Source organism: Suricata suricatta, chromosome 10 (genome assembly GCF_006229205.1).
Source record: "Suricata suricatta isolate VVHF042 chromosome 10, meerkat_22Aug2017_6uvM2_HiC, whole genome shotgun sequence".
In the NCBI taxonomy this organism is placed as follows: domain Eukaryota; kingdom Metazoa; phylum Chordata; class Mammalia; order Carnivora; family Herpestidae; genus Suricata; species Suricata suricatta.
The window spans coordinates 34,748,348-34,764,661 of record NC_043709.1 but is presented as its reverse complement, the minus strand read 5'-3'; the positions used below and the strand labels follow the sequence as shown (position 1 = coordinate 34,764,661).

Below are 16,314 nucleotides of genomic sequence, written 5' to 3'. Positions count from 1 at the left end.
CTTTCCCTCTTTCCCTCCCCCTGGTCCTCCATTAGGTTTTACCTGTTCTCCTGTTAGACCTATGAGTGCAAACATATGGTATCTGTCCTTCTCTGCCTGACTTATTTCACTCAGCATGACACCCTCAAGGTCCATCCACTTTCCTACAAATGGCCATATGTCATTCCCTCTCATTGCCATGTAGTACTCCTTTGTGTATATATACCACATCTTCTTGATCCATTCATCAGGTGATAGACATTTAGGCTCTTTCCATGTTTTGGCTATTGTTGACAGTGCTACTATGAACATTGGGGTACATGTGCCCCTGTGCATCAGCACTCCTGTATCCCTTGGGTAAATTCCTAGCAGTGCTATTGCTGGGTCATAAGGGAGTTCTATGGATAGTTTTTTGAGGAACCTCCACCCTGTTTTCCATTGCGGCTGCACCAATTTACATTCCCACCAACAGTGTAGGAGGGTGCCTGTGTCTCCACACCCTTGCTGGCATCTATAGTCTCTTGATTTGTTCATTTTAGCCACTCTGACTGGCGTGACGTGGTATCTCAGTGTGGACAAACAGTTTTAAAAAAGAGTGAGTTTCTGGGCTTCTGTAACGTAAACATGAGCATATTAATTAATGATATTGTGCAGATCTTTGTATTCTGCATTTTTCTTACCTTCAGTCTAAATGATATATTTGAGGGGCTCCTGAGTGGCTCAATCAATTAAGCTTTCGACTTAGGCTCAAGTCATGATCTCACAGTTTGTGGGTTCTAGCCCCGTGTCGGGCACTGTGCTGACAGCTTGGATTCTCTGTCTCCCTCTCTCTTTCTCTGCCACTTTGCTGCTTGTGTGTGCATGCCCTTCCTCTCCCTCTCTCTCTATGCCTCCCTCTCTCTCAAATTTAAACATTAAAAAAAAAAATAAATGACACATTTGAAGCTAATTTTGAAACTCTATTATTTGGAAACAATGATACAGGATTTTAAAATCTCTTTTCCTGTTACACGTTAGGATAATGAATTTGAGATCATTTTTGAGAGGAGGTGATACCATCCCTAAAGTCCTTCCTATCCCATGCCTCTTTGTGATGTGATGTGATTCTAGAAGCAAGAGGTTATGTGGTGCTTTGCTCCAGGCCTACCATTCTGCAGTTGTGGCTGCTGGTTCTTATTTCCAGATTGAACCTAAAGTAGATACTTACTTTTGAGATTTTAAGTTAAAAGGTTGGACTTAACGAAGTGTATCCCAACCTTAATCCTGATTATTTGATAGGAAAATACAGCCTCTCGGAGGGTTGGTTTGGCTCAATCAGTTAAGCGTACGGCTCTGGATCTCAGCTCAGGTCATGATCTCACAGGTCATGAGTTGGATCCCTCCATGGCGCAGATCCTGCTTGGGATTCTTTCTCTCCTTCTCTCGACTCCTCCCCCGCTTGTGTACACGCGTGCTTTTTCTCCCTCTCTCTCAAAATAAATAAACTTAAAAAAATTAAAATAAAAAAAATACAGCTTCTCTATGGATTGTAATCAACTTGACAAGTAAATAGTCTGCATGTCAATATTACTTAGGACTCATGGATAAAATAATACAGATTTATGTCCCTAAAACCACATAATCTAATCCTCACTTGTAGGTGGTAGGGTTCGTAGTCACTCACGTGCCCAGTGGATGTGTTTGTTGCAAAAGATCCTGTAATGGCCTCTGAAAATCCCCTGTGTGATTGGTGCCAGCTGGGTAAGATTGGAGCTTCCGGAGAGTAAACTAGCCCTTCTCTTTCTTCTAGGGCTCAGTTGATGTGAGAACGTCATTTTAGTGCATTGAGCCTTCCGATTCTTCCTATTTATTTTACCCTGTGTGTAGTAGCTTCCTTTCACTGTTTGGAAGTACAGTGTTCTGGATTGTATATTGAAGTCTGTTAAACAAGAATAGCATTCTTCTTTTCAATATCATGTTTTTCAGGTGATCCAAAAATGTCTCAAGTATTTGCTGCAAAGCCTTTTTTAAGAACCTTTATCTCATGAACTGTAACAGAAAAAAGGCAAAGAATTAACCTCTCTCTTTTTCTGTTGTTATAGTCAGCTGAAAGTATAGGAAAATACTTTAAAATGATAGTTGCCCAAGATTAGTGCATATATCAAAAGTAATTAGTGTTTTTAGAAATTTCATAGTTACACAGTAGATGATTGTTCTTTTTTTCTCATTAGCCTGCATAAATATGTTTTACTCATGTGTTATTGGAATTTGTATTTTTACTGATTATGTTTTTAAATCCCCTCTTCTCTAGTATTAACTCTACTTTTGCAATGTTCAGTACTAGCCGCTGAGTTGATGAAAGTGACTGTCAAAAATTAATGTAGAGAGGTTAATGTAAGGTATAAAATAGTGTCCTAATATACTATCTTTGAGATGTACTATGTTTTTATTTTAGCAGATCTTTTTTGTGATAAAATGTGAACTTCAGAATTTTCATTATATCGCTAAACTCTGAAACTTGTTTCAGGTGTATTTAATATTGCTTTGAGTTTTGTTTTTGTTGGCCTGGATTTTCTTGGCAATGAAATTTGCAATGGTGCACTCAGAGATCCTGAATTGAGGAGATGTCCTGCCAAAGTGTATATCTAGTTGGTTATGCTTCTAATGGATGACAATGAAATATCATTCCTTTTCCATAATAATGTACCTTTCAGAATATATATGTTACCTTATTTCATCATCTCAGTCATGCTGCAGTTTAACTTGGGCAAGCATTTTTACACCTATTGCACAGATGAGAAACTGAGAGGCAGAATGTTTAAGGAGAAAAACAGCATGATAAGGAGTGCAGATTTTGCAGTAGGGTAGGTGTAAGTAGGGCCTAATCTTAACCCAGGCTATAAATAGCTGCTTTCATCATCCCTATAGTGTTATCGCATCCCCTCTGTGCCTCAGGCTGCTGATCTGTATAGTGAGTGTGCAGTACCACCTAGGGTATGTTCAGCATACCTAGGTCAGGGTGTGGCCCACAATTCAGCTTTGCTATTGCTGATAAGAAATGGAAGATTCCAGTCATGTACATGAGTATACCCAGATCTAATTGGTAAGACAACTATAACTTAGGTTTTGGATATTTTGTTTTACATTTCCACATCAAAATTCCTTTCAGTGACCTTTAGTGGGAAATTAACCAGGGGCCATTTGATAGAAGGGACCCTTCTCAATGATGACAGGATTCACTGTGAGATAAAGCAGATTATGAGATTTGATTTTAAAGAGAACAAAGGAGGGGTATCTGGGTGGCTCAGTTAGTTAATCGTCTGACTTTGGCTCAGGTCATGATCTCAAGGCTCTTGGGTTCGAGCCTCCTTTGGACTCTGCTGACAGCTCAGAGCCTGGTACCTGCTTTGGATTCTGTGTCTTCCTCACTCTCTGCCCCACCCTCGCTAGTGCTCTCTGAAAAATAAATGAACATTTTAAAAAATCAAAAAAGAGAGAAAGAACAAAGGATCATTTATTTGTAAATAAATGAAAGGATTCTCTTCCTCCCCCCTGGAGTTGTTTAGAATTCTTGATATAATTGTATAAAACCTCTTGGCTTTCCTAAGCATTTTTCATCTTTCAGACTCGAACCAGACTCAGACAGTGGCACCCATGATAGAAGGAAGGGATTCTTTGGGACATTTCTGTTTCTGACATAAAATCAGAAACAACTCAGCCACTCTTTATAATCAATGTAAAGGTGCCCATTGAACAACTTTACGGTCTCAGTCTGCCTTTGTGAGAAATCAGCCAGATATGAGGAATTTCTAAAAAGCCTGCACTGAATCAGTAGTCTGTTATGTAACAGGTTCACTATATGTGTTGTGCCGAATTGTCTATTCACCAAGCATTTTTGTTGTCTGTGGTTAGCAGTGTGATAGGTTCAAAAAGTCTGTTAAGATCTGATGAGAAACTCAAGGTTCAGGTGCTTCCAAATACATTATAAGTATAAATGCAGTTGTATTTACTATGATTTTATTATAGTACTGTGGGTAAGTTATTCCAAAACTTTGCAGAGAGCATGTTGCCATTAGAAAAGGATACGGAGCAGATTTTTTGTTTTGTTTTAATGGAGAGGCCATGGGAAAACTTCCGACTGCAAATGAGAAGGGAAGACCCAGCATCGCAGATCGTGAATGGTACAGAAACTGGGCTATGGATCTGAGGATGGCTCATCATCAAAGTCACGAATGAGTAGAGATTACAGATGTTATAATACTAAAGAACAACCCTAAATGTGTTGAAACACAAAAACCTGCTCTGAATGTTACACGTGGATATTGTAGTATAAGAATAGAGATTATAGTGACTAACAATGTTTTCAAGGTAGTGTTAACTTATTATTGGGATACTAAATTTTACCATGTTGTTTTTAATACTTTTGCTTTTTAGGAATAAATTTAATTTCAGGTTCATCTGAAGTAATCAAAGATACAGAACTAAGAGGAAATAATTGCATATTATGAAATTGCCATAATTAGAATTACATAAAAGTATATAGTATGAATTCTGGTATCCTATGAATCATAATCTTTACATCCACTTTTTTCACTTTACATGTTAACTAGACGATTTTTCTTTTACCCACTTAATAATATGTTCTTTCTTGTAATAATCCAAGGTTAAGTTACTATAGGAAAAATAAGTTCTTATAGTCTTATAAAGGCTTTTATTTCCCTAGAGTGACTATCAATAATTACTAAAAAGCCCAGGCTACAAATGTTGACTCCCATATAATCTTTACTAATGGAAGGAGGGAGTTAAAAAAAACAAAAACAAAAAAACACAAAAAACCAAGCCCATATTCGCATTTATCCCAAGTTCCATGCAGTTAGGTGGCTCTTTTTAATTCTCCCTCTGCTGTTTTCTTCCCCCTCTCCTTGTCCTTTAAAGTGAGAAAATTTGGGGCACCTGGGTGGCTCAGTCAGTTAAGTGTCAGATTTTGGCTCATGTAGGTCATGATCTAGCGATCTGTGAGTTCAAGCCCCACATCAAGGCTCTGTGCTGACACCTCAGAGCCTGGAGCCTGCTTCAGATTCTGACTCCCTCTCTCTTTGACCTTTGCTCATGCTCTGTCTCTCAAAAATAAACAACACTAAAAAATTTTAAAGTGAGGAAGTTTAACATAATTAACCTTTATAACTTAAAATGATACTTAAATTGTATCTTTGGTAATACCATTTTGGAAAATCCACCTAAAGCCCTAGTGTTCCATCGTGATTATAGCAAGGGCTTTGGCATGAGACAGACATAACTTTTAGATTGTGCAGGTCACTGGACTTCTCTGAGCCTCAGTTTCCTCATCTAGTATAAAATGATGATCATCTCCTTTATTATGTGGATTAAGAATTAATATATACACAAAGTTCAGCCCTGTCATCTGGTGAATAGACATAATTCTTACCAGACACATTAGGCACTACTGTATTTATTTTATTTTGCACCTACTCTGGCTTTGATAACTGGCAAGATTTCAACTTTTTTACCCCTTTTGGTGGTAATATTCCGATTTCAAACAAGTAACTCATATTGGAGGAAATAAAATTTAGGATTTATTGCCTTATTTTTGCAGTTAAGAGTTTCAATTTTGCCAGATCTTTACATAGAACTCAAGGTTTTGATATAGAATCTAAAGACCTAAAGTTATAAGGTAAAAATAAATCAGAGCTGAGGGAAGAAGTCAAAAGTGAGCTTCCTTAATGATTTTGGTTGACTGTTCACTGCACCAGTGAATTGAAAATGCTGATATGATAACCCTCAGGCATGATTGCATATATAGACCTGACTGGTAGAGAGCTTAAATTAATTCATAATATTAAGGGAGTCATTCTTCTTAGCAATGTTTTGAAGAGCATTGTATGCCAAAATTATAAGAAAATTGTTTTAACCTTTATAAAAGTTGTATACATGTCTTCAGATTTTCAGAATAGAGTGAAAATATCCTTGAAAAATTGCTCAAATCTTCCTCCATTGATTTTGTGAAATTTGTCAAGAGATATGAAATTGAATAGTTGTAAGTTTGAAGTTAGACGGTGAACTTAGAAATACTATGTATTTGAATGATAGCTTTGAAAAAAAATGGAGGTATTTATTGCTGTAGATCACTTAGCATTTCTAGAGGGAGCTCACATTTGATTTTCTCTTTAGAAAAGCTTAAGCAAGATGGGAATATTTAATTGTTCTTCTGCCTTTCAAGGAACAGAAAATAAACTGTGGCAGATTGTGAACTAAGTACAAGAGGAGCTTTCGTTGTGAATTAAGGTCAAGTTTCTTCGTAAGCGGATACCTTTTAGATGCAGCTGAATATCAATGTGAAGGGCCCTTGAGATGTTAAGAGTTATTCCAACTACTTCACTTCCTGATATTTTAGCCGTAGAATTTTGTTTTCTTTTCAAAAACAAGATAACTTCATAGATTAGATTTTCTGAAGCTTATTCTGTGATACCGAGAAGTAGCTGCTTGCTTTCCCTTCATGTAATCATTGTGTGCTTAGTCTGAGGAAATAAATCATGTGCTTGTTAAACAATGCTTTCTGAATGTCTCTTCCGTGCAAGGCATCTTCAGGGCACTTACAAGATCTTGATAAATGCACCCGAGTCCCCAGCATCTTTGAGCAACAACCTTTTGTTTACACAGTGTGTTCTATTTCCAATAAGTTAACTGGAAAATGTGGCATTTTAAATTACATTCCCAAAGAAATGTAAAACACTTAATATATTGTTTGGCATTAATTTTTTTGTGGCATGGAAAACACATTATGAAATATGGGTACAGGATAGCTTTATTTTGTTGTTTCTGGAGGGTTTCTTTTTTTTTTTCTTTTTTGCCCCTAGCAGTTCTAAGGGGATGGTTCATTTGAATAATTTATTTTGTTTTCATATTATACTCCAGACCATCAAATATGTAAAAATATTGAATATTATAATATGCTATTCTACTTTACATTCAAACTCAATATTGAGAGAGTAAGATAGCTTTACCTCTACATAGATTCTGATGCATGGAAACAGATACGGATCTTCCTTGTCAGTATGTTTTTCTACTTAGGGAGTTAAACTCTGTTTTCTCATCAATGAAATGGGTGTAGTGGTTTACCTCAAAGGTTTTTATTAGGTTAAGTTCTGGACACTGTCAAAACATATAGTAAGCTTTAAATAAATGAAAGCACTCTTATTATCTTTATTATCATAATCTATTTTAAAATTTCTTCTCCACCTCCTCTCCTCTCTTTCCTCTGCTCAGAGAGCTACAGGGCAAGGCCATGAGACGGGAGCAGTTCCCTCAAATCACAGCAGCCTCTTACAATATTCATTTTGTAAAACAACAAAAATAAGATGAATACTCTGAATATTTTGAGAAGCTATTGGGAAAAACTTTTAAAAACTACATTGAGATTTTAGAAAAAACTGATTAACATTTTTTGAACTTCAAATAAGAGCTTTATTATATTATCTCCAGTTCAGAGTGTGAATTGGATTCATGTGTGTACCCTGTGTATTAAAATATGGACTTTAAAAATAATGATTATTTTTTTAGGCTTCATTATAATTTCTTGGAAGCATTTCAGAGATTTTATTTCAATAAACTGCACTTAACAAAAGTACATTTATGAAATGAATGCGTTGCTAAGATGTATGGACCGAAAAATGTAAAAAAAAAAAATGTAAGTGACATTAAATATTAATGGAAATATAAGATCTTTTAGTTCTGTTGGGCCGAAGTGTAATTACCAAGTGAAAATTTGAAGATAATCCCAAACATCTGTTTCTGATTGTCTTATTACAAGAAAAAGTTTAGTGAATGTTAAAACTCTTTATTCCTTAAGTAGGATATAGGATAACCCCGTCTCTCTTTTAAAAGAATGTGGAATGTGACCTTAATTTTTCTTCTCTCTTTCCTTTCCTTCTCCCACTTCCGTTTCCCCTGTGTCCCTTTCCTCCCAAACCCAGTTGCAGACAGTTAGATTAATTATGTTCCGAGGGTCATGGCCATTTTGATCATCGCCAGGATAATCCGAGCAGGTTTCTTCTCTTTTATTCATGTGTTTATTCCCAGTAACTCTGTTCCTAACTTCGTCTTCCCTTTGCACCATAGAAAACTGCTCTAACAACTTGATTTTCAGCCTTAGATTTGTAATACTTAGATTTGTAATAGGTATTTGCAAAATGTGTAGTGATATTTTGGGTACAATGAATTTTTAATATTGGTAGCCAGTGTGACACAGAATGCATCTGAAATTTTGATTCATTGTTGGCTTTCTAAGGTCCATTCATGTGTCAGTGTTTATATGGAATTTGTTGGTTCTCACTTGTGCATAGTAATACCTAAAGTTTATTTCCCACATGGTACTCCCATAATGGTTGCTTCCCACTAGCAGCCAACACTAAAAGACTTGCATTAAACAGTCTTCTACATGTTCTCTTAGATAAAAATACCTCAGGTTATGGGATTACTGGTTAGGGCTCATCTCGGATTTAGTGAATTTTGTAGATTTGACTGAGTTCTGTCAAATGACCCAACAGAATGGCTGTCTGAGGTTTACCCTGCTACCAGTGGTACACTGGGCCTCCTCCCGCAACTCCACTGATACTTGGTTTTATCTAGTTTTCTAAATACTACCAATCTCAAATCTCATTGTTATAATTTATGTTTCTCTGGATTGCTAAGGAATTAGAATATTAGTTAAAATGCTTTAATTTACTTATTTTCTTTCAGTTTATGTTCACATCCCTTGCCCCCCCCCCCCTTTTTTTTTGTCTCTGTTGGATTTATTATCTTATTCTGGTTGCTTTGTGAGGAGTTTTTTCTTCTAAGTACAGTCCCTTCTTTAGATGTTTGAAATATCTTCTCCTAATGTATTAATGCATGTTTAACTTTGTACCTGTTATCCCTCAATAATTAGAAGTCCTTAATTTTGATGTACTCAAATTCATTATTTTTTTAAACTTTTTGAGTTATATTGGAGGGTCTTTTTAAGAAGTCTCTTTTCCTTCCACAAGATATTCTCCTACATATTCTTATTAACTTTATCTTTTCACGTATAACTTTTAAAGCTATCTGAAATTTACCTTTGCATATGACAACAATGGTATACAAATCAAGTTTTATATTTCTCTTAGATTGTGGTTAGAATATATTTTCTGAGTTTACTAATAAACAATGCAAAATATTGATTGAAGTTACATAGAATTTATTATAGATTAATGTTGGGAGAACTAATTTTAAATAATTTTTATATTAATAGTGTTAAATTGTCTTATCCATGAGCCTTGGAATATTTCTCCATACTTTTCAAGTTTTGGTTTGGAAAATTTCAATTACTCAGATTAGCTATATTTAAGATTTGATTGAAAAAAAAAGTTGACTTGGTTGATACGGTCAAATTTAAGTAAAAGAAAATGGCTATACTGTTTAAGTCTTTAGGATAGTTATATCCTAAATGACTTTTTGTCATTGAAATATGAAAAATGAATAGCTTTTGTGAAAAGAATTGACTTCCAATGGGATTTTTAAATTTTAGGTCATATTCTATAGGATAGTTTTATATTTTTAGAAGTGATCTTTACTTTATGTTAGCATTGAGTTTTTGTAGCATTGATGCAAGAATCAATCACATTTAAATTTGAATGTGTGGAAAGAGTGACAGTAGTTTTCACACCAAAAAAAAAAGGTATGCAGCAATCTTAGTTTTGGCAGCTCTTATTTAAAAATAAGTATATTTTGGTAAATACAGTACTGAAGAACAATTATCTAAGAAAAAAGAGATTTTGGTGCCTTAAATTTAAAAGTAAGGAAAATAATGATTTGGGGTGACACCTGAACGCTTACTGTTAATGTGAGATGAAATTTTGAGCTGGTAGTTTGCCCTAAGGTAACCTGCCCACTTTGCAGGAAGCCTAGGAGTGGTGGTCTGCCTGTTTTTCTTTCATACTGAAAGAGTAGACTGGTCTGCAGACTGTAAATGAGCTTGAGGGGAGAAAAGGGGGGTGGGTAGATTTTGAAAAGGAATTGTTTTCATATTTGAGTATGATGCCTTTCAGCCTAAGACCATCAGGAATACACTGATAGTAAAGAATTTGGCTTAATTACTATTTGTACTGAGAGAACACGACACCATGGGCATCCTGAGGTTGTATCATAGGATTTGAACTTTGGTTGGGTGATTTGGGAGGAGTTCTAAAGAAGTGGCGTGTTCTCTAGATTGAATCCTGGAACAGTTCTGTGACTGGGTAAAGAAGCCATTCATTTAGGAAGAGAGGGGGATGTTTTTGGTGTTTTGCAGATTGTGCGGTGGCTTTTTTCTTTTTTGTGTTGAGTAAAATTATGAAGTAATCTTGCTTTATCTCATTTATCATGGATTCAAAGTAACCTTGTCTCAAGTTAGTGTTCTGTAAGAATGTGTAATGTTCAGTAGAAAAAAACAGCCTGGTGGTGACAGTCTGATGCGTTCAGGACATCAAAGTCTGTCCTCCTTTCTCCTGCCTTTTTTTCCTTCCTTCCTCTTTATTCCGTAAGTACGTAAAATTGTTTTAAAAATATATGCTTCATTTGGGTATTTTCTTTTTCTTGTCCCAGGCACCTAGGGCAGTGACTGAGTCATAAAGATGTGAGAGGCTCCTATCTGGACAAGAACGAAGAAACGTGGTGTCACATTGTGGCTTTGCCACAAATAACCTTGCCAATAATTTTTAATTCTGAGTTGTATTCTTACTTTGAAATCACCGTCTCCTTTGCGGCCTGGCCCCGTGGAAGCCACCTTAGATCCTTTGCTTTTACTGTTCCCCTTACCTGGCTTCACCAATCTTTGTAAGGCGGAGCGCCTTATCCTTTAGTCCTTAGATGTCATAGCCATTTCCCAACTTCTAAGATCTCCGTGTATAGATTGGCCTCATTCACTCCACCTTGCTTTGTTTCATTTTGTTTGTAACACTTATCATTATGGGAAGTTAACTCATTTATTCTCACTCCTTTTCACATTCCGCTTCAGATGTAAGCTCCACGTGGGTGAGGGCTTACATGTGTGTACGTGTCTGTGTGCCCAGCCCCTAATAAAGTTCCCAGCACTGACTAGGTGCTAGCAAATACCTGTTTAATAATTAGATACATTCATGAATGAATAAATGAATAACCAACTCAGTAAACATATTCTAAGCATAACTATATGCTTGTTGACTATTAAAAAGAGAGACTCTTGTTAGGTTATTATTTAATTGAGATGTAAGTTCCTGAAAAAAAAGTGACAATTTGTTTGTCTGGAAATATGTCTTAAAATATTTAAAGCAATTCTTTGCTATTGGTCTTGTTTTCCCCCCAGCCTCTGTGTTCAAAGAGTATGAGTTGGGTGAGATAGTATTGTAATAGTGTTTTCCTGCTGCTTAAATTAATACTTCAAGGCGTTTCTGTGTAGTGATTCCAGTATAAATATACTTTCATTTGCTAATGCCACAATCAAAGCAGAACTTTGGGAGAAGTGAAGTGGGTTGAAAACAACCTGGCTGTTAGAAGTTTCCATAAAGCCATACTTTATTAATTTGCTAATGGTGATTGTAGGGGAAGCAAGACTGGATATAAAATACATGTGATATTATACCTATTAAGTTTGAAGATAATTATAACTTACTTTACTATATGCTTTTCCTACTACTTTATATTTCCTGTTACTGAACTTAGTATTGGAATTTGTCAATATTATAAACTAATTCGACAATATTTTAAAACTAAGTTCTATCTTTCAACTTAAGGATTCAGTTTTCCATGGATTTATAAGGCCAGAGTCTGATTGGTAGAGTGTGAAAGCTGGTTTGCAGTGACAGAAGAAACATGGTATGAAAATCTTAGATGGTGGAAAAAATTTGGAAGCCACCAGCCTTGGATTGGGATTCCTGCTCTCATACTTTTGTATTAACTTTGCAAGTTCTTTGGTGTCTCTGGGTCTGTTTCCTCACTCACGAGTAGATGCAGTATTTATGTACTGGACTTTGTTGAGAGCTCGGGGAGATGATACTTTTCAAGGGTGTGGTGTGGGATGTGACATTAGTAAGTGATGAATAATTGTAAGCTCAGTGCTTGCCCTCCGTTTTCCATCGGAGGAAAAAGACGTTATATGACTTTCCAAATATAGAAGATTATTATTCTCTGGAGATAACATAATGGCATGTAGTGTATTATATTTGATATTGTTTCTATAAGCAATGCTTGACATTGTAAATTGCAAAAAGCACCAATCACAATAATATTAATGATAATAGCAAATATTTGTTAAACGTTTGCCACATGTCTTAACATCTTTAATCCTTATCACAGGACCCATGGAATACTAATTATTATTCCTGTTTTATAGATGAGTAAATTAAGGCACAGTCTTAACTTAGCAAGGCACATGGGCAACTTCATTACTGATAGATTCTACACTTTTTTATTCATTAGAAATTGATACCGCCAAACCCCTTATGTTCTTCAGATATAGTCAGAAATTATGCAAATAAATATATCTTGACACACATAAGCCTTCTTGTCCACATCTTCTGTCTGGGAAGGACTCTGGTTTCAGGACTCAACACCTCTTCTCCTTTTGGTAAAGAAGAAAGACAACAGAAGCATCAAGCACTAAGTCTGCTTGAGAGCTATGTAGCACAGTTGGTGGTGGTGTAGCCTTGGTCTTTTGAATGTTGAGAAATCATTACTTGGGATGAAAAAGAAAGAGCCTCTAGAAGACACAGAGTTTTTTATTTTTATTTTTTTAAGTTTATTTATTTATTTTGAGAGAGACAGACAACATGACCAGGAGAGAGGCAGATAGAGGGACAGAGAGAATCCCAAGCAGGGCTCCGTGCTGGCCGCACAGAGACTGATGTGAGGCTTATACTCACGAAACCTTGAGATCATGACCTTAGCTGAAACCATAAGCCAGAGGCCTAACCAACTGAACAAACCAGGTCCCCCGAAATACAGATTTATTTTAAAACATTATGTGTAAAAATACTGAGACACTGGTTTTCCTACAAATAAGTGTATTAGCAAGGAGCATATGAAAGAACATTATATCTGAATAAACCATATATATTTAACTGTTTTGAGAAGTACAGTGTTTCTGATGATTATTAGGCCTCTTCATAGGTTTTGATCTTAGTTATCTTGCTTTCTATGCTGTTCTTTTATGTCATTTTTCAGTTTTATCATACTTGAATGAAATCTTTATTTATTTTATGATGATTTCTTACAGTTCTGGTTCAGTAAGTTTACAATAATTTCAGGCCTTGCGGACCCCTACTGAAATTTGAAAGAGCATGAAGTCTTTGTAGGTGATCTTAAGATAACATTGTTCTTGGCCTTATGATGAACTGCATATGTATATCAGCTTTGAGACATAATAATTACTTTAATTTTTTTAAGACTTTGATTATATTTAATCTCATGGCTTGATGAAATGTCAGAGTATAAAGGAAATAAATTTTCCTTCTTAAAAATGTTTCACGAAGGTTTTCTCTCCCAGTGGTACTTCCTGACGCCCTGATATTATGTCATGTATAATTGGATTGACGCTCAGTCTGAATACTTCTTTCTCTTCTTGGCAGCATGGGGTAACCTTGGAAATGTTCTGAAGAGTCAGAGCAAAATTTCTGAAGCTGAAAGCGCCTATAGAAATGCTTTGTACTACCGTAGCAACATGGCTGACATGCTTTATAATTTGTGAGTATGCATTACTTTCTCTGATTTGGTTCATCTTTGAAACCTGTGGTGAGAGACTGTTGATTTAACTGTTGGAAATGGAAATGATGATAGCTGTTTCTCTGAAATCGTCTTTTCATTAATCATGCCTGTGAGACTAGTAGGTGGTTAGTATTTGTGATTTCTTTGCCTTGGGTCTATGCATTGATATGCATGTCGATTGATGTAGTATGATTGAAGTGTTTTGAACTACCATGCCATATAACATAAAAATTGGTTAAATGCTTTAGGTTTTTTTTATTAAGTTTGTTCCATTAATACTTAACTGGAATCAGAAAATAAGGTCACTATATAGGATACTTCATATAATCAATATTTTCATTATTATCAAAGAATTGTTTGTGTCAAAGTATATAGAGAACATATAATAAATCTGGGAGGTTTTCAAATAAGATAATGTGGCTTAACAGCCCTTCCCCTGCATAGGTCCTGGTAATAAAGTTTAGAGTATCTGTGTGTGTCAGGTTAGAAAAATCGCTTGGGAAGATTTTGCTGTTTTTTGACTGGAGAAAGAGGATACAGTAAGATATTAATGGATACATGCAAAACGCAAATATCTTCTTTGTCTCTTACATTTATGACACTTTTTTATTTTCAAGTAATAGAAACGTGGTCCAAGGTTGCTTAAACACAAAAGAGAATCTCTTAATTCCTATAATTGAACGTTTCTGGAGTTGATTAAATATAGGCACAATTAGATCCAGGTAGTTTCCATTTCAGAATTTGTCTCCATTTTCTGTATGCAGTTCCTTCTGAGTTCACTCCCGTTCTGTGGGATTCTTTATCAATTGGAAAGATGACTTGTACACCTTTATTTATATAACATCATGACCCTTTTCAATCTCAGAAGGGGTTGGCTTGGTGTCTGTTAATCCTGGGAAAAGATCTTTGAATGACCCTTCTGGGGTCGTATGTCCTCTCTTGAGAGGACCATGGGACAGAGTGGCAGGGGCAGTAAGAAACCTCCTTTGGCAGGGCCTCCATAGTTAGAATGGTTTGGAGGAGAACCAAGTCACTGTACAAAGGGCCCAGACATAGTAAGATGTCTACTGCTGATCTTTAATGACTATTACGTAATACTGATCGTATCAAACTAACTTAGCTTAATTTTTAATATGTGTTTATATTCCGGCTATAGATAAATCTTAATGAACAGAGAGAAAAAATAGAAAATGATTAAAAGTAAACCAAAAAAATCTAGATTTTTAAGAAAAAGCCGACAAGGTGAGCTCGGTTTAACTTCCTGTTTTTACATTTACCTTGCATTCAAACCCCTAGACTTTAACACCAGGATCTCAGTCTCCTGGCCTAATGTCTAAATTAGCTCAGCACATGTCTTGTGTTGACTTGCGTAGTGTTTAATTTTTTTTTTTCACCTGGAATGCAGTCAGATGAGGCATACCCTCTCCAGTTTGTATTATCCCTGACACTCCCTTTCTGCTGTTTTTTGCTTCACCATGTACATTACCATAATTTTTCCTGAAATAAATGTTTCAATCTCTCTCTTTTTTTTTTTTACTCGAACGAGTATACCTACTTTATAGATATACCTACAAAGACTTTTCCCATGTCTGTCTCATCTAAATTATGTCATGTTATTTTATTACTGACTAGTAGTATTTTTATTTCATGAAAAAGAACCTTTTCAGTTTGATAAATGTATATAAATCGTTCTTTTGTTGTTGTTTTTGCATCTGGCAGTAACTTTGTCAAAGGGACCCCTTGTCTTGTAATATGGGATGCCAATTTTCTTCTGGTGCCCATTCCTCACAGTTTTTCAGAGGACAGAGTAAGCTGACCAACCAAAACCTCTTCACCAGGCTTGTTTTTCTCTTTCTTAAAGAACCTACAGCCAGTAGTTTAAGGTTACCTACCTCCTGGTGTTATCTGGCATGGCTTGAAAGAAGAAGGAAATGTATCTATCTAGGCTTACTCTTTGCTGAGAAGAGAAATTTATTCAATTAGACAAATACACTTTAAATGTAATTTAAAACCTGCACCTTAAAACTTCCTCTGTGGTTGTATACTTGAACTATTACAGAATGAATAGACCTCCCCAAATCCAAATTAAAAATCCTTGCTGGAAAAGTGATTATTAACAAGATAAGTTTTTCCCCCTTATTTATAAATGAAATGTAGCATAAATGCCATATATACTTCCAAAATATTTTCATTAATATGGCAGGGTTTTTAAACTATACTTAACTGTTAGGTCAAACAGAGAGGCTTAAATTCCATAAGAAATGTTATGAATGCTATTAACATCTTGAATTATATAACCCATATGTTTGGTAGAATTCTGTTACCAAATTATTATATTTCAAAAGAGGTGAATTCTTCATTGATTTATTTTCACTTCATTAAATTTTTAAAATTTATTTATTTTGAGAGAGAGAGAGAGAGAGCGCGAGCAAGCCTGTGTGCAGTTGCACAAGTGGGGGAGGGCAGAGAGATGGGGAAAAGAGAATCCCAAGCAGGCTCCACAATGTCAGCACAGAGCCTGATGCAAGACTTGATCTCACAAACTGTGAGATCATGACCTGAGCCGAAAACAAGAGTAGGATGCTTAACTGACTCAGCCACCCA

The 16,314-nt window shown here is 35.7% G+C and overlaps 1 protein-coding gene and 1 non-coding gene across 3 annotated transcripts in view; both read left to right on the top strand.

Moving 5' to 3' along the window:
- Positions 1 to 16,314, top strand: part of TMTC2 (transmembrane O-mannosyltransferase targeting cadherins 2) — a 400,088-nt gene that overhangs the window by 199,676 nt on the left and 184,098 nt on the right. For both annotated transcript variants that reach the window (XM_029955395.1, XM_029955396.1), the window contains exon 4: positions 13,575 to 13,689. In XM_029955395.1, coding sequence (XP_029811255.1) covers positions 13,575 to 13,689 — 115 coding nt within the window. The remainder of the gene's footprint in view (positions 1 to 13,574; positions 13,690 to 16,314) is intronic.
- On the top strand, positions 9,771 to 9,917 carry LOC115305772. The gene has a single exon (XR_003914980.1). It is a non-coding gene; the product is annotated as a U12 minor spliceosomal RNA (small nuclear RNA).